This window comes from Acanthochromis polyacanthus, chromosome 18 (genome assembly GCF_021347895.1).
Source record: "Acanthochromis polyacanthus isolate Apoly-LR-REF ecotype Palm Island chromosome 18, KAUST_Apoly_ChrSc, whole genome shotgun sequence".
NCBI lineage: Eukaryota > Metazoa > Chordata > Actinopteri > Pomacentridae > Acanthochromis > Acanthochromis polyacanthus.
The window spans coordinates 18,660,859-18,684,690 of record NC_067130.1 but is presented as its reverse complement, the minus strand read 5'-3'; the positions used below and the strand labels follow the sequence as shown (position 1 = coordinate 18,684,690).

At 38.9% G+C, this 23,832-nt stretch overlaps 1 protein-coding gene across 1 annotated transcript; it reads left to right on the top strand.

Moving 5' to 3' along the window:
• The first annotated feature begins 1,479 nt into the window (after nucleotides 1-1,479).
• On the top strand, nucleotides 1,480-7,123 carry LOC110956477 (beta-1,3-galactosyl-O-glycosyl-glycoprotein beta-1,6-N-acetylglucosaminyltransferase 4-like). Its single transcript, XM_022201988.2, has 3 exons — nucleotides 1,480-1,918; nucleotides 2,023-2,083; nucleotides 2,232-7,123. Exon 3 carries the CDS (start codon nucleotides 2,233-2,235, stop codon nucleotides 3,523-3,525), a length of 1,293 nt encoding a protein of 430 aa, XP_022057680.1. The 5' UTR covers nucleotides 1,480-1,918; nucleotides 2,023-2,083; nucleotide 2,232; the 3' UTR covers nucleotides 3,526-7,123.
• Nucleotides 7,124-23,832: the final 16,709 nt, after the last annotated feature.

The window sequence follows — 23,832 nt, the reverse complement described above, 5'->3', positions numbered from 1 at the left end:
CATAACAGAGCTCAGTCATTCTCTTAGATACTATTTGTTGGTTCAAGAAACAGTCAAAATAGTCCTTCTCAAAATGCTGACCGTTTGAAGTTTGATTTTCAAAATATGTCTGCTAGCAATTGAGTTAACGCCACAAAATAAACATTTGAACAGTAACGTCGCTCGTGTTCTGTGCTTTGCCCCCCAAACCTTACCTGAAGCTTTTGCTGGAGTTTTCTTGGAAAAAAAATGCCCTAATATCCACTGTGACGATCGGCCTACAAACAACACATTGATAAAATGGCACCAGTGTGAAATTACAACAGCCTTTTTTCACCTTCATGTTTGACATGCCATAAGCATTGCTTGCTTCATTTTGTGATTTGCGAGGCTAAACGAGTAAAATTCGCTAGCTAGAAGGCAAGCTAGCTAGCTGGATTGTTTGTTTAGACAACTCAGGCTTATAAATGCAGATTTCATGGACAAACTTGTGAGTTCACTTCAGGGTATAAATACCAAGTAAATGTTGCAGTCACCTGCAGTTGCTGGCTCTGTTGGCTAGCCTGTCAATCTCTCTGCACGATCCATCACACGCACACAGGGGTGGGAGCAGCATTCAACTTGCCTCTCTTAATGGATCAAACCATTATCCAAAAGGGGGGGGGGTCAAATTAGGGAGAACTTTGCCAGATTTTACATTTGGTTTGAAACGGTAAAATAAATAACACTGTTGATAATTATTTCAGCATTTATTATAAACATAAATAAATAACGCCCAGTAATTCTAGGGGTGTTTAAAAAAAAATAAGGGGTGCTCAAGCACCCCTGAAAATGGTCTAGCTCCGCCCCTGTCTGTCAGTGGTCAGGATGTTGTGGTTAATCGGTGTACCATACAGTTTCGGTTTGTGAGACCAAAGTGGTTTTGAAAGCTGAGAGCAGGTGCACCGCTGGTTCTGTTCATAGATACATGTCGATCCAGCAGCAACTACTTCAATTACAGCTCTTAAAATGAGGAATTATAAAGATGTGAATGACTGGGAATCCCTTCACACATTTTCACAGTTCTGTTATATAGACATAATATAGCTACATTTTAGCTCCATGAACACATGTCGTTTAAAGTTTATATTATTTTATTTAGGAAAATACTGAGTCTATGGCAATTCCAATGTATATTTAATATGCTGTAAATCTGCATCCACTGTCTTTGGCTTCTCAGCTTCAACTGACAGCTTCAGCTCAAACATTATGAGTAGTTTCTGTCTCTTTGACAAAGACACATTCATTTTTTGTGTGTGTATTCAGACCGTGCAGGTAGAACTTTCTCCTCACTGGATATGGTATTCTGACTAACAAGTTTTTCAGGCATGTGGTGACAGTTGCGCAGTTTTTAAACACATATGCATGAAACTGTCGGGTTTTTTTCAACCGTCACAGTTTCCTTGAACTTCTCAGTCTTCATTCGGTGCGTTCAGATGACTGCAGCCACGGGGTTTTTCATTCATGCCGCTGTAATCAGCTGCAGCTCCACATGTCCGGGAGTCTGCAGACTCACTTTCACACACTTACTCTTTTTATTCCCCTATTACTGCACGTAGAAAAGGGTGTTTGATCAAATCGGTGGGGCCAAATGACAGTTTTGCTTTGGGAATTTTTTTCTTTTTTTGCAGCTTTTGTCTGTAATTAGTTTCCTGGACCCCTCCCACTTTTCCGGGTTATTTCTCAGATCGCGGCTGTCCTCCCTCCTCACCGACGCTCTGAGGAACCACGCAGGCTGGGACTCACGTCAAGTTGTGCGTCTTTACGCTTTTTGAGCTCTGGATAATGAAACCAGATCGGATCGCCACCGCGGTTTGAGTTTTTGTTGTCTCCAGCAGTGCGTAAAAAGCGTAATGGCAAAGAGGATACATGTCCACTCCTCGTATTTCTGCTGACATCGGTGAGTTGTACCCACATCTAGGAGGAGATTCTTTATTCTAAGCAGCTCAGGACATGAAGAGTTGTATTAAATCTGGATTTAAATCGAGTTTTTGCAACTTTTAGGGTGACTCCATGAAACGGTTTGCGGGGCGCTTTGCAGACCGACACCTGCTTATGGAGCCAGGTGAGTGTTTTGCCCACTGTGGAATGTTATTTGTCACCTCCACGCGTCTACGTGGTTTCAGGTCTCGCTCCCGCTCCTGTTTAACTCTCATGTTAATGTAAATTCAGAGTTTCTGCTCCCTCTCATCATGTTTTCTCTCTTTTCACAGAATGATTACAAGATGCTCACTACTCAGGCTAAGAAGAAACCAGTTCATTTCGTCCCTCCTGTCCCTCCTCTCCATATGTGTCCTGCTGTTGATTTATGTCAAGTACAGCTACATCAATGAATCTTTATTTCCCCCAGACAATCATGAGTTTCACAGGTATGACATTAACTGCTCGGCTATCTATGACATGGACCCGGTGGAGGTGGGGAAATCCCTCATCATCAGAACAAAAAATGTGGTGGAGGACACAGATGAAAGTTTGGTTAACTTCACCTCTGACTGCTCATCGTTCCTGCAGTTCAGAGGATATAATGACGTGTGTGTCTCAGAGGAGGAGAGAGACTTTCCTCTCGCTTATTCTTTAGTTGTGCATAAATCTGCCTGGATGGTGGAGAGACTCATCAGAGCGCTGTACTCACCTACAAACATCTACTGCATCCACTATGACCAGAAGTCCTCGGCTCAGTTCATCTCAGCCATGGAGGGTCTGGCCGGCTGTCTGCCCAACGTCTTCATCGCCAGCAAGAGAGAATCCGTCTTCTACGCGAGTATCAGCCGACTGAAAGCCGATCTAAACTGCTTGTCCGACCTTTTGGGGTCAGAGGTCAAGTGGAAGTATGTCATCAACCTGTGTGGCCAAGATTTCCCGCTCAGGTCCAACATCGAGCTGGTGTCAGAGCTAAAGAGGCTAAATGGTGCTAACATGTTGGAAACAAGCCGACCCAGTCAGTCAAAGAAGAAGAGGTTCGCTTTTCACCATGAGCTCAGAGATGTCAGCTTTGAATATAAGAAGCTGCCGGTAAAAACGGATCAGGTGAAGTCTCCGCCGCCGCACGGCATCGAGGTGTTCTCTGGGAACGCCTACTTCGTGCTGTCGCGGGAGTTTGTCGTGCACGTTGAATCCTCGGATGTAGTGAAGGACTTTCTGACCTGGTCTGAGGACACCTACTCCCCAGACGAACACTTTTGGGCCACGCTTGTGCGACTGCCGGGTGTTCCAGGAGAGGTGTCCAGATCACAGCCGGACATCACCGACCTGATGAGTAAGACCAGGCTGGTGAAGTGGCACTACCTGGAGGAGAAGCTGTACCCGCCGTGCACAGGGCAGCACGTCCGCAGCGTCTGTATATTCGGTGCAGCCGAAATGCGATGGTTGCTCAACTACGGTCACTGGTTTGCCAATAAGTTTGACCCTAAAGTGGACCCCATTCTCATTCAGTGCCTGGAGGAGAAGCTGCAGGAAAAGCAAAAGCTTTTCCAGTCACATGGCTCCTTGAACTGTCCAAAAGGTTGATTGACAGCATGCTGTAGAGCTGCAGTCGACTGACGGGGCACTAATCAGCAACAAATATGACAGTTAATTGTGTTTTTTTCGGAGTTATTTTTCACATTTTATTGAATTTGCTGCTTTTTCTTGTCTGATATTGTAGTAAATTGGACTCTTGGTTGGGCAAACCAAAACATTTGATGACATTATCTTGAGGTCAACTGTCTGAACCCTCAAGCTGTTACTTCGGTATTTTTTGCTCCTGTCATATTTTCTCTTCACTGTGGGCTCATTTTTCACTGCAGTATAAAGTCCTGCACCTCTTTGGAAACAACACAACCTTGACTAGAAGTAGACATAACTTAGAAATGTCTTCTGTGCAATAAACATTACAATTTTGACTAAATCTACAAGCTAGCTGATTTTCACACGATGCTGCTTATCAACTATAGAATGATATTTCATCGTATAGCCAGGCCTAATTTATTTAATTGATCAGATGTGTTTTATTTACTCTAAGTCTCTCTATCTAGTTCCCATATTTATATCCTCCCTGCTCTGTTTCATAGCTGACTCAGTTATGGCTTCCTAGGAGCTCAGAATTTATTTATTTTTTAGCAGAATCTGATGCAAATGGTTTATTTTTGACAAATTTTGAAACTAGATGTGTAGAATAAACAGATTTTTAAGAAATATCACATTTCTAAGTTGAGGTTTGATCCATTTTCCTGACAGAACTGCACAAAATTCCAACGTTTCTCTCTGTTTTTGCAGTTTCTGGCTTTGATTAATGCTTTCAAACCTGCTGGCAGGTTTTGGGGTTCAGAGGGTTAAGCAGTGATGAAGGGCATTCATCTGGTGTTTTTGCAGCCGAAAGTTTAAACGATTAATCATTAGTTTCAGCCAAACTAGACTAATATTTGGTATCAGACAGAGCCACAACAAATCACTGATTATTTGTTAATTGTTAAACCACTATTCTACTAAGAACAATGATGGGATGGATCAGTTTTGAGGTTTTTCTATCAGAAATGCATGATGCCTTAAAGGGACAGCTCACTCAAACTACTCAGCATTCTCTCCAGACAGATTTGTGAACAATATCTGAGAGAAATAGTGATATTGTGTATGTGGAAAAAGTTTTAGGTCTTTGAGTTCATCTCATAAAAAATGGGAGCAAAAACAAAAGTGTTGCATTTATATTTTTGTTGAGTGTAGAATAGTCATTTACCACTTTAACAATGTCTAGACTGTATTTCTGATTAATGCTATCTTCAAAAAAATCTGCTTTTCTTTCAAAAATAAGGACATTTCTAAATGACCCTAAACTTTTGAACAGTAATTTATATTACATTGAATCACCATAAACAAGTTAACCAAAAAATACTAATTTTAAGCTTTCTTTCTCTTGGAAAAATGCATTTCCCTACTCTTGCAAAAATGTTTTAATGGAAATAATGCCGCAATAACATTCGTAATATTCAATACTGTAATTTTTGTATCAGTTTCGAAAAGAATAAAAATTTTCCCAGTAAAATGTGTGTGCTGATAACAGAAACATGCTACAATATTTATAACAAGCAACATGCCAATTTTTTTTTGCCATTATTTCATTTGTTACCAGTCAAATTGATGTACTTTGTGTTAACAGTGGACATATGCTTTAATATTTATGACAGCCAATTATTGTGTTTATGTTAAAAATGCATATTAATGTTAAATATTAAATGCACCATCTGTTGTGCTGAAAATGGGAAAATGCTGTAATATTCATAATAGGTTGCACAAACTTTATTTTATATGATATTTTCAAACTACATTCTTTGGAAAAAAAACTAAAACTTTGTTGTTGTTGTTTTTTACAGTTCTGTTAATATTTTAATTCACTTTCACAATCTTTGCTGTGTAAGACTGCAACTGGACTTTACAAAGATATACTGTGTTTATATTGTGTTACCTCTCATTTATGTGGTTTTGTGTCTCTTTGGGACAGTTTTGTCTCCTTTCAGTCTTTTTGTGTCTAATTTGTGTTGTTTTGCGTCTCATTTTTCATTTCTATCTCACTTGAGTCGTGTGGTCTAATTTTTTTGTCATTTCTTTTAGTGTGTGTCATTTTGTGTCTCATTTGTGTTGTTTTTCGGCTAATTGTTTCCTTGTGTCTAGTTTGCGATTTTGTTTGTGTCTTTTTGTGACACAGGAAGACACAAACTTTCTATGATTTTGTGACCTGCTTTTTCATGTGTCACAAGTTAATTTTACGTTTCGTTTGTTTTGCTTCAGGTCTATTCTTCTTTTGTGTCCCGTTTATGTCATTTCATGTCTCTTTCAGACAAGTTTGCCTCTTTTTTTGTCCTTTTGTGTCTGGTTTCCATCATTTTTGTCTAATTTTCCATCTCTGTCTTGCTTATTTTGCCTCATTTCTGTGGTTTATAACTCACTTTTCTTTTGTGTGTAGTTTGTAAAGTTTTGTTCATGTCTCGTGACGCTTCTGTCTCCTTTCTGTCATTTCCTTTCTGCGGTGTCTCTTTTTTGTCAAGTTGTGTTTTGTTTTTCTTCTGTGTCTCATGTGTGTGTCATTTTGTTCTGCTTTTTGTCATTTTGTGTTATATTTTTTGTTCACTTCACATGACCAGTTTTTACAATAGCCTGGTGTTAAGTTGTATTTTGAAAAAACAGTTAACTACTGTTAGAATTTGGCTGTATTTTTACAGTAATTCATGCCATTGTATGACCATACAAAAGTCTTTTCTCTCGGTAATCTAACTGCTGGAAACAAGCAGTTTCTGACTCTCTATAAAGGCTCTCTATAAACACTGCAAACGGAACCGTGGCTGGCAAAAAATCATGCTCATGCATACCAAGTAACACTCAAATATAAAGTGCTCGCAAAGAAAAGCTGCTCTGCCGGTGTTAAACTCACACATACTGTATGTGCACTTACATTAAGTGAAACAAGTCAAAAACCGCTCTTTGTGAAGCCTGTAGCACTGATTATCATTCTATACACCCACTGGACAAGATTAGAAAACTACCAGATAAGTTCAAAACTTGATTGTTCATTATAGTGGCAATTTATCTGTCTTGCACAAATTCTCAGGTACATTACAGGAGGTGCTTATCATCAAAGTCCAGGAATTTATAAATGAATTCAAATAATTTAAAGAGGCTACTGCTCCAAACAAAAGACACAAAAGACGACAAAGTGAATCATGTCTGTATGTGTGTTGACTCTGCAGGGACAATATTAAATATGAAAAATGTAACATTTTCAAGTATTTGAAAGTGCTACAAAGTGCCTGAAATCCTTCCTATTTGTGTCGTCTTTTAACAAGGAAACATGGAAGTCACGATCTCCGATCTATGGATACTCTTGCAATTTGTCGTCTACAAAGTACGATCTGAACTGGGCAAAAAGCATTTCGGTTTTCTGCGCCTAATGCTTGGAATAATCTCAACTCCAACCTCAAGAACTTGTTCCACTGAATGAGTTTAAAACTCTGGTGAAATCAACGCACTCTACCTCGTCTGTGTGCAAGTGTTATATGTGATCAAGTGTTAATGTTGTTAATTTGATCTGCTGTTTATTGTTACTCTGCCAAGGAGTTATGTGACGATCAGCGTTCATCTGTGAATCTGTTTGTCTGTCTGTTCGCAACATTACTCAAAAACAGACTAACTGTAAGTACACCCCCCCCCCCAAAAAAAAAAAAAAGATGACTTAATTACAGTAATAAGAGTAGTTGTAATTCATTACCTCCAACCCTCGTTGTTTTCCCCATATGGAAGACCTCAATGGCTTTCTCTTTAACACAAGTTGTCAGTGGTTTTTCGACTTGGCTACTTGTCCTTGCTTTTTAAATGACATGAGATAAATGTGGCAGGAAGACTCACCACAAGATGAACAGATTTGTCAGTGGTTTCTAGAGTCAGCGAGTCATAAATATGTGCTTTGAATAAATTGTGCCAGTTTATTGTCAGCGGTGGAAGAAATGTTGAGATCCTTTACTTAAGTAAAAGCACCAGTACAGCAATGTAGAAATACTCCAGTTCAAGCAAAAGTTGTGCATGATAATTCTTGCACAGGTACTGCAGCAAAATGGAGTTCTAGTATGAAAGTGAAAGTCCTGGTTTGGTCCCTCTGGTTGACATTATAGTATTTGTTATTATGAAATCATTAATAATGAAGCATCAGTGTGTCAGCAGCATGTTTCTGTTGTAGCTGCTCCAGGTGGAGCTACTTTCAGCTACTTTTTGTCCACTTTTATGTTCAGGGACAGCAGATAAATCAGAGGTCTCCAAGCATGATTATTGGCAGAGGGAAGAAGAATAAGTAAAGTGCTGATTTTTATTGAGAGATTGGATCATTTATTTGGACACTTTTTGGAATGGAACCATGTGAGAAGTTTAGAAAAGAAAAATCACAGTTTTGCTGTTACCATCTCAGACATTTGAAATGTGAGTGTGGCTTTAAATTGCTTTTTGAAAGAAGCCTAAAAGGTTGGTTTCATTTTGAACAATGTGCTTTAGTTTAAGAGCTGGTTGTGTAAAATCTTTATCTTCATAGTAACTCAAGCTGTCGGATAAATGCATATATTTCTGAGGACTAAAACAGCTATGTGTAGAAAGGCAGACTATGTGAGTGCAATATAAACACAAAACCAAACCAACCAGTGGCTCAAACTTTTTCTGCCAGGCCCCCTTTGGAGGACAAAAAAGCCTGGCATTACAGAGTGTCCTCGGCAAGGTTTAACATTTTATCAGTAATCAGTTTCTTAATAGTTTTTGTGGATCCACTAATATAACTGAGAATAAGACAAGTTCAACTGTATCACAAACTACAGCTGTCAATAAATAAAGACTTACTATTAAGAATACATAGGGAATTATGTTGGAAACAACAAAGTGTTAATCTTCAGTATGAATCTACAATGTAGAAACGTGAATATGCAGGGCTGTGTTATTACTCTGCCAAGGAACAGCAGAGTTAGGTGACGATCGCCGTTGAACTGTCTGTCTGTCTGTTTGCAACATTACTCAAAAACGGACTAACTGATTTGGATGAAATTTTCAGGGAAGGTCAGAAATGACACAAGGACCAAGTGATTAGATTTTGGCAGTGGTGTGGCTTATAATCTGGATCCATTGATTTGTTAAAGATTTCTGTATCATTGCAAGATAACCACACGGCGTCACTGTAACAATGACAACAAGTGAACACTACGTCAGCTGCCTGCTGCTGATCACATGATTGCAACCCTTCTACAAATCGACCAGACTTATCAGTTGTAAATGATGCATGGAACAATTGATTAAAATGTTGGGGTGTTTCCAAGTCCCATCAGTTCCCACCACCTGCTACATATTTAGGTCACGCGATTCAGTATCTGTACATAAGGCACACGTGCATAGCACACTCCTGTGCTCAGACAAGGTCATTTTTTAAATAATATACTATGTTAAATGGCCACATTCTATGTTGCCATGATTTCTGATCATCAATAACTAATACAAAAATGCTACATTTTTACAAAAGAATGCTGCATTTCTGACAATGCCATTTGGGGGAATGAACAGCCTTGGCGGAGTACTGTGCTCTCTGAGTGCTTTTCTAGTTTTTAATTTTATTTAACCTTTATTTATACAGGTAACACTGGCTCTCATTCTCAGTGTGACTATGCTGCTGCCCTCTTGGCCAGATCTCCCTTCTAAAGGAGATCTCTGATCTCAATAGGACTAACCTGGTTGAATAAATCCATCCTCACTGTGTGTTTACCTGGTGCCTGAATTATGTGCTGTCCTTTACATAAATTACATTTACACCATAAACAGATGCAGAAAAGAGATGAATTGGTGCATAACAACTCACTAACATGCAGATATTTAAGTGTTTAATGTCCAGATCTCTGTGATATTCAAAGTCCCAGTGTTCCTTTACTTTCTTTCTGATAAATGATTTGTGCATTCATGAGGTTTAAGGAGCAACAAGACAAAAAGTTTCCTTTGTAAACCATGTGATCTGTTACAGTTTGTGCTGTTTATTAACCACTGAATCCCTGATTAGATAACATTACTAACATATGAAACAATAGATTTAAACACCACTTGCTAATCTACTGGGTTGCGCTATCAGGAAAGTTTCCTACATGAGTAAGCGCATTTGCTTGCAAGTCTGTGAGTCTTGTCTTTGTCAGCATGACATACTTGGGAGGAAAATAAGGAACTTCAGTTGTCCTTGGAGGTAATGTGAGTCACCATTTATTTTTTTTAAATTCTCTTTTCTGGCAAACCATAGAGACATGTATTAAATGACATGGCTGTTGCAAGACTGAAGGGGCTTATCAAAGGCTTGTTATTTGTAATTACAGATTAGCATGAATTCTGGAAAGTCTTCGACAAACTTTCAACAATGACGATGCAGAGGGAACAAAATGCCTTGTAACTGGCAAAGTGGAGTTAAGGTTCCTTATTGTGAAACCTTTTTCTTCGGGACAAGACTTTAGAAGTTCTCAGGAAACAGGAATGTGGTGAAAGATGAAGTTCTCATCAAACTGAAAGCAGTTTACTTCATCAAGCAGCAGGATTTATCACATAGTGCTAGTCAAAACCATGAAGTAAAATACTGAAGATAAAATATTTTTAGACACCGAAACCGGAACAAGAGTGGAACACAGTGTCTTGGCTGACAATCTGAGGGCCGGTTTCCTGTGCACTGAAATACACAGCAAAACACAGGCATCACTGCACAGACAGGTGACAAATTAAAAGAAAAAATAACATAATTTGTCTTAGTAAGGTGTTGGGCGACCTTGTTCCACCAGAACAGCTTCACTGCTCCTTGTTATCAGTTCTCCAAGTCTATGGAACTCTACTGGAGAGATGAAGACCACTCCTCCAAAACATATTCCCTCATTTGGCGTTTAGATGATGTTGGTGGGGAGCTCTGCATGATGCTGTGTGTCCTTTCGGGTGTTATTCGCTGTGAGGGGTCACACCTCTTTGATGCATTGGACGCTGTGTGTGGAGGCATGAAAAAAGATTGACAGGTGCTTTTTCTCCAATAGAGGCTTGCTACAGCTGCACAAAGACTCCCTGTACCTGACTGGATGAGCTCTGCTCTCAGGGGCTGCCTGCTTCTGGATTTTAAATGGACCAACTTAGTGGCTCATTTGGAAATTGTTGCTTATATCATGATAACGGTTCACAAAAATGTGTTTCTGAAAACATTTATTGCACACCTTAGGACTCATCATTGATACCAATCTGTAGCCAGCTGCTGTATCCTGTAAAGAAGTGACAGCCTGAAAAACAACATCTGATGACATGCTCCCAAAATCATATATAGTTCATCCAACTATTGAGTGCCTTATGGATGGAGGCATCATCATCCTGGAAAACACGCCCATCAGGATAGAAATGTTTCATCACAGGATAAAGATGATCATTTAGAAATTAAAAAATAGAGCACATGCATTTAAATCCTCCACTGAAATCATGAAAATAGCAAAGGGCCTGCTCTTTGTTTATATTAAGAGAAACTGCCAGAACATTGCTCAGAGTCAGCAACACCTCTGGCAGGTTTTATTTCTTCACCACTGGGTCCTTTTTATTCTTTGCTTTAAAAGTTATGAGCTCAGACACACACACACACACACACACACACACACACACACACACACACACACACACACACACACACACACACACACACACACACACACACACACACACACACACACAGGCTTGGGTTGCTATTGTCGTGGGGACATACCATTGACTCCCATTCATATCTAACCCCTAACCCTTACCCTAACCCTAACCTTAACCCAGACCAAAACAATGCCTAACCCTAAAGAAACGCTTTTGCACTTTTACTTTTTTCAGTAACAACAACATGGCCAAGAAAACACTGTTTCCCCTCGTGGGGACCTCATTTTTGGTCCCCACCGTGACACGAGTCCCCACCGGGTTGTGTGGAGTCAGGTCAAAGTCCCCACCGAGTTAGCAGAAACACGCCCACACACACACACACACATACAGATACACATGCCACATTGGTTGTCTCATCAGCTTGCACAGCCACAAATGCCGTCTGCGACATTTCATCAGTCACTTTTTGTTCATAAACAGCTAACATACAATCAAGCAACTCGTTTTGGCTAGTCTTGGACGTGTACTTTGCAACTTGTGTGTTTGACAGGTGATCTGCTAACTGGCTGTCTAAAAAAGAAAATTGGTCAACCAGGTCCAGAAATACGCCGCGTTGGGTTGAAGTGGGGGATTTGTCAGACCCCCGTAAAGCTAGCTCGTGTGCGCCACAAAATTTAATACAGTCCACAATCCTTGATAGTGAATGTCTATTTTTTTCACCAGCTCGTTGTGCCTCTGTACACCGATGCAGTGGCCTTCATCCAGCTGACAGGCGATGTTAACTTTTCCTAACATGGAAAACTTGACGCTGTTTCCGATGTGACTTGTGCTGCATTCATGTTTTCTAATTTTGTCCGACAAATGTTTCAAATCCACAATTCCTTGTTGAGTCCATGTGGTATCTCCTCCAAAAAGTAAGCATGGGAAACAGAAAAGTGAATTCTTAGCTACACTTGCCATTAGCCAGTCCTTTCTGTCAAACTAAGAAACGCAAAACTTACGATTTTGTCGTTTGTCCTGTTGAGTAATTTGAACATCGTTTGGCCGATATGATCCCAGTCTCTTAAATTCCAGCTTTTCCTCCAAAGACATTGAGGAAAATGGACAAGAAAGCAAATAATCCACCTCGTTCATGGTAACACCCGTCATAGCTTAACTTTTTCTCCTTCCTTCCCAACTCTGGCACAAATAGCACCGCTGTATTAACTTGCTGCTATTGGTCAAAAGTCAGTGGCCTGTGGGCTGAGTGAAGTTAGCCCAAATGATCAGTAAATCACGGGGACATGACATGACACCTGTCAATCACTTACAAGAAGGAAATGAATGAAAGCGGACTGTATCTGCTGGGGCTGTAAAAAATAAGCCCATATTCTCTGTTTTTCTTTTGAATGATTGGTGCTGTTGCTACCTTTGGTTTCACCTAATCTTAAAACAATCTGTTGTAAGTTATTTAAACATAATTTTCTCATCTTTTTGTGTTTGCCTGGGAGGGCTTCGCCCTGTTAGCCCATTTATACCAGCCGTCCCTGGTCTTTGTAGTTGTTTTGTGTCTCTGTGGTTGTTTTGTGTCTTTTTGTATCCATTTTGTGTCTCTTTGTGGTTGTTTTGTGTCTTTGTGGTTGTTTTGTGTCTCTTTGTGGTTTTTTTGTGTCTCGTTGTAGTCGAGTGACAAATTTAAAAAAAAATCTAATCTAATCCTAAATATCATCATCAATATGAGCAGAAATCTTGCTGAAACACCTCATTGAAATGCCATGAAAAGGTGCCACACTCACATTTAAAGTCTCTACTGCCCCCAAAATAAAAGACTAAAAAGAGGAGGATATGCAGCCTTTATGTGTTCTGACTTAGCAGGGATCATGTTAAATGACAAAAGTCACAGGAATTTAACATGTGAAAGCTAAACAAAATGCCTGAGAGTCTTACTGCAACATGTGTCACTCCATTTTCAACCATTTTGTGTTTTCTGTTGCATAGATGAAGACATTTCCATCATAAATTGATGCAGAAAAAGCACAAATTGGTACAGAAAATTTTTCCCAGAAGGCAGAAAATTCAAAATTTGGACCTGATGCTCTCTCCTGAACTTCAAATGTAACCTACAACTCTGTGGTTAAGCATAGGTGTGATAGTCTCCTCACAAATATCACACATCATCAATTTATTTCCACTGGCAGTAATTATCATAAATTAGAAGACAATTTGTCCAACGTGTTACAATTAACTCCCACACAGCGTATTAGCTAACACTTCTGTACCACATTAGGAGTGTTCTGTCTCTCCTCCATGCAGCTGAGCAGTTTAGTTACAGACCACTGAGCAGATGGAGTCAAGAGGGCTTATTAGGTTCCAGTAAATAATTATTTTTAGTGGATGTTCTGGTTTTGTGTCGTTCTGAGTGAGTAAGATGAGCTGGCATGAGAACGCCACACCTGCATCCATCCCACCAGCAGAGTGTCAGGTTTTCCTCAAGTGCTTTATTCTGCAGCCAGACAGGAGAGCAGCTCAGTTACATATCACACATTTCTATGTGTGTACCAATCAGGATTTAGATACATTTGAATCAGGAGCTGACGATGTTTGATGGTTATTTGACCACCATGAATCAGTGAGAGAAGGATAGTTTACCTGACTGTGTGTGGGTTGAGCATGAATATGCAGGTCAGGCCAACAGAGGACACTGTAATGTGCCAACCCAGAAGCAGGAAAATACCGGGCAAGCAAATTTCATTTTGATGAGTTTATGCTCCTCAACAGTGCAGGCTAAATTCACACTAAACCATTTGTAATAACAACATAAAGTAAGTGGACGTTCATTTTTTGCTAGTTTTTAAGTGTCATATTATCTCAAAGTGGCTAACCCTGTACGTGCAGATGTCCACATAAAAAAGCCTAAATTAGCTATTTTGATGTGTATTTTTAGGAACTGTTTACCAAAAGGAAAAAGAAACAACACAGGATTTGTGAATTTTATTTTCATGAGCCAGCGGTGATGTGATGTTACACTGTATACTTCTATTTTTATTTTCCAAGCACATTGTGCATTTAAATTTTTATGCATATATTTTCTGTGTATGTTCATATTTTTAGGACAGATTTTCTACTTAGGTTTATCTTTAGACTTTGAATGACAGAAACTGCAACATAATCAATTTCCCTGCAAGGATCAATCAAGTATTTCTGATTGGGATATTTTTCAGTTGTGGAACTGCACTCAAATAAAAGTAGTGTAACACTACTGAGATATTATTCAACTTGAGGCAGGACTATTGCTGCTAAAAATATTTAACTGCAAATTTTTATTTTTAAAAAACTACTCACAATATTAGTTGCTTTGTCATGGGTGATGTTTAATACATTATCAGCAGCAGGCAGTCATTAGAGAAGATGCAGAAACTTTCAGCAAGGCACATTTTGTCTGATAAATAATAGAAGGTATTAATGAGTCAAACTGAGACCTATGGAATTTTTTGCAAAACTAGCATTATCTTGTTTGGATCCCTCAGTCACACGCAAATAACATTTTAGGTCAGGATTTTTAAACTTTGTCGAAAGAGAAGATTTCTGACAAGTAAATTTTATGTTAAAATAGACAGTTTTGGAAATAATTATGATGATATTTACTTTGCTTAATATGCATGAACCTGAAACAACAACAACAAGTAAAGCACTCAGAGAGGACAGTACTCCGCCAAAGCTGCTCAGTTGTAAAATTTCTGACGGCTGAAATCTTGAAAAAAATCTGTGGCAGAAATCACAGCACCATAAAATATGGCCATTTAATATAGATGTACCCACAAACAGAATGACCTTGTGCTGAGCACGGGCGTGTGTTATGCATGTGCCCGTTATGTATGGATACCGAATCACATGGTCTAAATATGTAGTGGGCAGCGGGAATTGGTGGGAGTTGGAAACACCACCGCAATGTATCAATTGTTCCTTGTATTATTTCCGATGGGTAAGTCCCAATAAGTCCGCAGTGGTTGTTTTGTAGTAGGATCACAATCATGTGATCAGCAGCAGGCAGCTGACGTAGTGTTCACTTGTTGTCATAGTTACAGTGATCAGTGTCGCCATTTCGCAATGATACAGAAAACCTTCACAATTCCATGGATCCAGACTATAAGCAGCATCACTGCCAAAATCTAATCACTTGGTCCTTGTGTCATTTCTGACCTTCCCTGAACATTTTATCCGAATCTGTTATTCTGTTTTTGAGTGATGTCGCGAACAGACAGACAAACAGATGGACAAACTATACACCGATCGTCACATAACTTTGCTGTTCCTTAGTGGAGTAAAAACGCTGGTGGACAGATAGCAGTTCCTCTGAGTTTGGTTAGCACCAATAGTTATTCATTTACAACTTAACTTTGCCCTGTGGTACCAATTTCAAAGCCTGCTGTGCCAAACATTAGCTGCTCCACTTCATCTCAGTTCAATGTCCACAGAAATCTTGGCAGTGTTTTCTACTATTTGATGATTTAGACTGACCCATCACATTGCTTTTTTTCTAATCTGTGCAGAACAATATTGACTTCTCCCAAAACATCATAAGCAAAAACCCACAACTCTGTGACATGTTAGCAAATCTTCCACTGTTTACTTTCTGCGCTTTTGGTTGGCTTCCAGCAAGAGATGATTTTAAAAGTTAACAGATGTGCCTGCTGCAGTGTGTTTTGTCCTTTGGGATCAGATATCCATATTGGCAATAAAATGCAGATGAAAGGTTTGGACATTCACTGAAATTATAGGTCTACTCAGTGTATAATCATGATTTTAAGAATAACAACCTAGATTACATTGTCTAATATATATTTCAGTAAGACAAAAATTACAGACTTGGAAAAGAAGCCATAAAAGTGCAAGTACCCCCCCCCCCCCACACACACACACACACACACAAGATGACTTAATTACAGTAATAAGAATAGTTGTAATTCATTACCTCCAACCCTTGTTGTTTTCCCCATATGGAAGACCTCATTGGGCTTTCTCTTTAAGTTGTCAGTGGTTTTTCGACTTGGCTACTTGTCGTTGCTTTTTAAATGACATGAGATGAATGGGGCAGGAAGACTCACCACAAGATGAACAGATTTGTCAGTGGTTTCTAGAGTCAGTGAGTCAGTTTCATAAATATGTCTTTTGAATAAATTGTGCCAGTTTATTGTCAGCGGTGGAAGAAATGTTGAGATCAATGAGCAATGTAGAAATACTCCAGTTCAAGCAAAAGTTGTGCATGATGATTCTTGCACAGGTACTGCAGCAAAATGGAGTTCTAGTATGAAAGTGAAAGTCCTGGTTTGGTCCCTCTGGTTGACATTATAGTATCTGTTATTATTAAATCATTAATGATGAAGCATCAGTGTGTCAGCAGCATGTTTCTGTTGTAGCTGCTCCAGGTGGAGCTACTTTCAGCTACTTTTTGTCCACTTTTATATTCAGGGACAGCAGATGAATCAGAGGTCTCCAAACATGATTATTGGCAGAGGGAAGAAGCATAAGTAAAGTGCTGATTTTTATTGAGAGATTGGATCATTTATTTGGACACTTTTTGGAATGGAATCATGTGAGAAGTTTAGAAAAGAAAAATCACAGTTTTGCTGTTACCATCTCAGACATTTGAAATGTGAGTGTGGCTTTAAATTGCTTTTTGAAAGAAGCCTAAAAGGTTGGTTTCATTTTGTTTTGAACGATGTGCTTTAGTTTGTCTGTCTGTCTGTCTGTTAGCAACATTACTCAAAAACGGACTAATGAATTTGGATGAAATTTTCAAGGAAAGTCAGAAATGACACAAGGACCAACTGATTAGATTTTGGCAGTGATCCAGCTTATGGTCTGGATACACAGATTTGTTAAAGATTTCTGTTTCATTGCGAGATAGCTGCATGGCTTCACTGTAACCATGACAATAAGTGGACACTACGTCAGCTGTCTGCTGACGATCACATGATTGCGATCCTACTACAAATCCACTGCAGTTTGAGTTTTGCTTTGCACCTCGAAAAACAGGCCAACCTTTTCCTTCCAGTTGCTCGTGTGCCACCGTTATGCCTCTGCGACACCCCCACCACCCACTCACTTTGTGAACCACTGCCTCAAACATACATCTTGACAGTTAGATCAAGGGCCAGATCCACAAAACATCTTCAAGCTAAAGTAGCTCCTAACTGGGGCAGCTCCTCACAATAACTTAACCTGAAGTATTTCGTTTTTGGATTGATAGTAATCCATACAGCATTTAAACACTCTTACGTCTGACAGAAGTTAGAGCTGATACAGGGGACACAAAGACCTGCTCACTATCACTGAAACGGTGCAGGTAGTCTGTCTGTTGAGGCTGTTCGGACAAGTACTACAATGAAGAACTTATTAAAAGTAATATATTTTGATGCTGCAAGTAAAACTGCTGCCATATGTAGACCCATTAATTAATTATTCTGTCAGCTGAAAGAAAGATCGAATGCCATTACAATATTCACCAAATCATCATTACATTGTAGGTCTGCTAGAGTCCACTGAAGCAACGTAAACCAGCTGTTTTCGATTGAACAAAGTCATGCGTTGCTTAGCAATATAATTACGAAACAAAGAAGGAAAAGCCAAACAAAACAACACAGGGTCTGTGAGTGTTGCTAAATCACTGAAATAAATGTAATAACAAGAGGGCTAATAATGCTGCACCTTTCTAAATAAGCTGTGAAAGGACACAAAACAAACAAAGACAAAAAAAAAAAACCTCTCCAGACCTGAAAGATGTGGGTGGCTTTTCTTCTGCTTGTGTCTAACAAAGGACAGCTGATAAATTACCTGAGTGCCTCAGTACAACAAACAACGACCTTTTCCAAACACTTAATTAAATGCAAGGCAATTCTAATGTATTGTTTTAGATAAACATTACAGGTTGTGAACATTATTTTGATGGGTTGGGTTGACATAATAATGTATCAGTTTAATAGTATGTGTAATTTAAACAAATATTTTTAGATTAAAATTGCTATTTAAGTTGAGGAAATTGGCTTGGTAACTACACTTTTCTTCATCTTTGTTACAGGCTAGGTTCAGCTCTGCCCCTCTTTTGGCCGCCCGTTCCCCTGCCGGTGTGTCGCCGGTCTGTGGAGCTCTCTGTGGCTACTGATCAGTGGATTGGTCACAGCTGCAGGAGCCCCACACTTGTAGCGCATTTCCATCTGCTGCTATAAAGACCGGTTTCATACGGCAGAGGATGTTGGCTCATACTGATAGTGGACAGGCTCGAGACCGACAAGCCCCGGACGGCCAACAGTCGCCGGAGCAGCCCGCACCCTTCCTCTGTCGTTCCTGGACCCCTGCCACTCTTGCCAAGTAAGGGCGTGGACCCTTACTTGGCAAGGGAAGCCTCCTCCCTGGTGTTCTATTGTTCTCAGGTACAATAATAAACCTACAAGATAACCACTCATGCTATGTTCTGTTACCCGTCCGTCCTTTATTGTTCTTCCCTTTTACACCTTACAGTCTGATCGTTCCTACAGCACATAGGGACCTATCACTACATCTGGACTGCCCCGACGAGGGCCATCCGGAGGACTGCCACTCCCTGGAGCCGACCCCGTCCCTTTCTATCCTGCGAGTGAGTGCTGGGGATTGTAAAAAAGATTCTCCGTAATAAACAGAAGTGGGTAGAGTAGCCAAAAATTGTACTCAAGACTAACGTTACTTCAAAATAACATCACCCAAGTAGAAGTAAAAAGTACTCATCCAAAAAATTACTCAAGTAAAAGTAAAAAAGTATTTGGTGAAAAGACTACTCAAGTACTGAGTAACTGTTTGATTGTAATGTCCGATTTATTTTTTAGAAATGATGAGATCCGGCAGACAAAAATGTAAAATAATGTGCAAATTCTGGTATTTTCAGATAATAAAATAAAAAATAGCGAAAAATAAATAACGTCTTTACAAAATTACAAGTTAAGGCACAAGAAACACAAATTTCCAGATCTGTTTTCACAACATAAAGCTTTTCAAAGAAATACCTGTAGTAAGGTAATGTTTGTTTGCTTGAACAGTGCAAACTATTTCCAGTGATAAGATATACTGCATGCTCATAGACTGTATATGCATGCTAAATTTCATTTTTTTAAAATAAGGAATTAGCTTAAAAACTTAACAACCAATCACAAAATAAGTTGTAATTAAAAAGAAGTTTTGTTATGAGGAAATGCGAGTTTAAAGGACAATCAGATTAAATGACTCATTAGCACACATACAGTCCTTAGAATGCAGCTTTGTTCAAATGACATGATGTTAGAAAAGACAAGAGGAGGGTAAGAATGGGCGGTAGGGATGATGGATGCTGGTCTGTCAGTTAGGATCTTAGGTCGACACTTGAATGTCATTAAAGAAACAGTTTCGGATGGCTTTGGCTGTCCAGCAAAGTGGTCCTGTTCAACCAAAATGTTGGCCAACTTCACCAAGCCCTCCAGGATCAGGAACACAACAGTCCATAAGTAGCTTCAACAGCTTCAATGGCTCTGTGGCAAATATGTGACTAATTACTGGAGTGTGATTTCTGGCCTGCGACTCCACTCTCAATATATGCCTTATGTTGTGAGGCCTGCAACCTAGATGTCATTTGACATGATTCTGAGCTAACAATGCACAAGTGACCAACGCTGTATCAGAGTCCTTGAAAGAGAGAGTTGCGACATCTCCATTCACCCTAATGGACTGTGAAGGGTCTCAGGAGTTCCTAGAGGTTGACAGCTAATGCTAGCGGCACAGAGGAGTTGTAACAAAGGGGACCATTTACCATACACTTTCAAAAGGTTAGCTGTTTAAAGAATATATTTTTTACTATTAAAGCTTATCAGTGGATTTTCTCTCTCTAAATTAGTGGATTTGAAGAATGTTAACAGGTTACAGATTGGGCTCTGATGGGTTGGGCTCCCCACTAACAGCATATTAACTGGAAATTGTCTTGATGTCATTTAATTCAAAATTATGGTATTAGATAAATAATGCATATATATTTTTTTATTTTCATTTTTCAGGTCACAGGGAGTTAAATGTTATCTAAACTTCCTGTCAGGTGTGTTTGTCAGGAACAGCAATAATGTTCCCGGGCATGTTTAATTATCCTAAAAAGTCAGAAACCAAAAAAATCCCAGCAAACATTGTTTATATCTCATTATTTGCTCCATTATGTTGCATTTCAGTCTATATTTAGTGCAATGGTGTTCTGTACCTCTCACAGATAATTGTTCAATGAGGATAATTCACTCATTTTTCATTACAAAAATAATGTTACATTCATTTTCTGTACATGGGAAAGAACTACATATAAAATGAAATAGTTTTACATGATATTGGGGTTTTGTTCAAAATGTTGTTTTACATTTGAAACTTTTTTTCTTTTTGGGAGTGATGTTGATAAATTAACACAAAACACCTCTTGTGGTCAGGGTTGCCAATATATAAAATGAACCATTTTATATTTTACATTTATTAAACCAAGCGGAAGAAGTCTCATTCTGAAAAAATGTTTTTAACATATTTTAATATATATATATATATATATATATATATATATATATACATATATATATATATATATATATATATACATATATATATATATATATATATATGTCATAATAATAACACTAATAATTTATTTTTCTCTATTTTGTCATGTATTTTACTACTGAGTCAAATCCACTCAATTTCAGTTTGATTGATATTATCTCAAATAAACAATAAAAAAAGTTTTCTGAAAATGTATCAAAACAGAGTTATCTGTTTTTGCAAATGAACTCTTCACATATTCCATACTGCAGCTGCTGATTGTCCATTGATCCACTGGCAGTTCTCAGCTTTCAGTCTTCTTCTTTCCTATCTGAAAAGCTTACATTAGTCTTCAAATCACTGTAATTGCTTAGGCCTTAAGGTACTATGGGATTACTGAAACCACAACAAATTTGGTGTAGAAAATTGATCTACTAGTGACCTGTTCAAGCTGTCAGGCTGGTAAATATCCAACATATTCTGAAGGGCATTTATCTATGTGTCTGTCAGCTGCACATAAGTGGGCTGTAAGTACCTGCAGAGAGTAATCAAATCAGTTCAGATGTGTTCCCACCATCTCTACAGTATGTCTATCAGTGTCTATCACTGAAGCTCCATAACCTGGGACTGTCCACATCGCTGTGTCACTGGATCGGAGATTTCCTCACCAACAGGCCCCAGATGGTGAGAATGGGAGGCAGTACATCCTCCACACTGATCCTCAGCACAGGTACACCACAGGGCTGCATGCTCAGCCCAGCCCTCTTCACACTATTCATCAGTGACTGCGCTGCCATCCACTCCACAAACATGGTCGTGAAGTTTGCTGACGACACCACCGCAGTGGGTCTCCTATTGGACAATGATGGGACCCACTACAGTGAGGAGATCCAGCACCTTATTCAGTGGTGTTCAGACAACAACCTTGTTCTGAACAGCAACAAGACCAAGGAGGTCATTGTGGACTACAGGAGGTCCAGGAGGACAGAGCATGCTCCTCTCCTCATCAAAGGGGAGGCGGCTGATCATGTTGACAACGTCAATCTGCTGGGCGTCCACATTACATCTGACCTGACCTGGTCCCTGAACACAGCTCACCTGATGAAGAAGGCTCAACAAAGACTCTTCTTCCTTAGGAATCTGAAACGTGCTGCTCTCTCCCCTCAGCTCCCGACAAACTTCTACAGGGCCACAATAGAAAGCATCCTCTGTCTTAGTGCCACAGTGTAGTACGGGAGCTGCACAGCTCAGGACAGAAATAACTTATCTCGGGTGGTGAAAACAGCACAGGGGATTATGGGAAGTCCTCCTCCAGACCTGGACTGAATATACGTGGACCGGGTCCAGAGGAAGGCCTGGCATATCGCTGCAAACCCCACCCATCCAGGAAATGGACTGTTTGTTCCGCTTCCCTCGGGCAAACAGTACAGGAGCATAAAAACTCTCCAGACTGAAAAACAGTTTTGTTTTTTTTTAATCCCAGAGCTGTTCAGTCTATTTTCCCCCTACACACACAGCAGACACACTATGTACAATAAAGAAATGAGTCTTGCACTGGACTGCACTTTACACTCATCCTACTGCCCATGTGCACTAACTCTGTTTACATATTTATATTTTTGAGGATTTAAAAAAGAAGTTATTTTATTTGTATATAGTGTGCATGGTTATCTGTCTATAGCTGGGAGTCACCAACTGTAATTTTGCTGTGTGGAGATACAGTGACAATAAAGATTCTTGATTGTTGATCAGCACAGAGTGCTCAGAAGGGCCAACACCATCAGGGACCACACCCACTCACAGCACCACCTCTTCACACTGCTGCCATCTGGCTGATGCTAAAGTACAGAATCTACAGTTTCAAGGACAGTTTCTAACCCCTGTAGGCCATAAGACTGATTGAACACGTTCATGACACTGCCCCATCCCCTCCCCGTGATAACAAAAGACTCAATGCAGACTTTGCACTACAGAGTGTGCATATTTCGACAGACTTTTCATCAATTTTTTAAATCCATGCTCTTTTTTGCAGTGTTCTGCAAGCATTGAATATTTGTCATCTCAGTATGTGTGATGTCAGTAATCAGTCTCTTTTACTGCACAAGATACAAAGAATTTCATTGCACTCATGACTTGTTCATTGCTGCATATGACAATAAAATCCCTTTAAATCTTGGTGTGGAATTTATGGATCCATTTCTGCACATTCATTTCTTGACATTTTACTTTCACACTCTACAAACCAAAAGAAAACAAAAAAAAAACATTTGTAATTTTATAGAATTTTTCATTTATATTCCACAGATTGTTTTCCTATTTTTTGAAATGTACAAAATTCCCAATAAAACTACAAAAAGGACTGATTTACATGTTGAATGCAAAACAATATTAAACACCAGTGAAAAGCAACTGTGGTTAAATACAGAATTTCATTTTTTAAAATGTAAATAGATCTTTTTTACATATATAATATATTTGCATGTTTATTGTAGCTTGACCAGTATTTTCTTTTTTGTTTGTTACATAAATAATGCTAAATAAAATTTTGCTGTTACATTTAAAATAAATACAGCACATATTCTTTAAAATCGGATACAATTAATGACAACAGAAAGTATAGGTTTTGTAATTTTACATAGATTTATTTATTAAATAAGAGATATTTCGTAAAAGTACACATGTTTTCACAACCAAAAGGAATAAATGTCTTTTCATAAATGTGAAATATAATCAAAATGCTATCTCAATCCATACATCCAACTATGTATAAATCTATCTTTGTGGAGTCATCATTACACACATCTTACATGTGACACTCATATGACATTAAACCTCCATGTGGCCAAATTGTTTTAAATTTTATTATAATATCCAGCAAAACAACAATATAATGTGTACATAATATTTTTAGAAAAAAACAAGTCCAAGTTAAAAAAAAAAAAAGAAATACATTTAAGAGTCTTTGATTTAAACTGTGTTACTTTCAATGTTGTTTTCACGTTGGGGAGCTAGCCGGAATTGTCTTAAAGCAATTTATATTGCTATGGTTAGATCAGTGATAGATTATGGCTGTGTAGTTTACAGTTCAGCTGCCAAGACCAACCTGAAAAAATTGGAAGTTGTTCAGAGTCTTGCATTGAG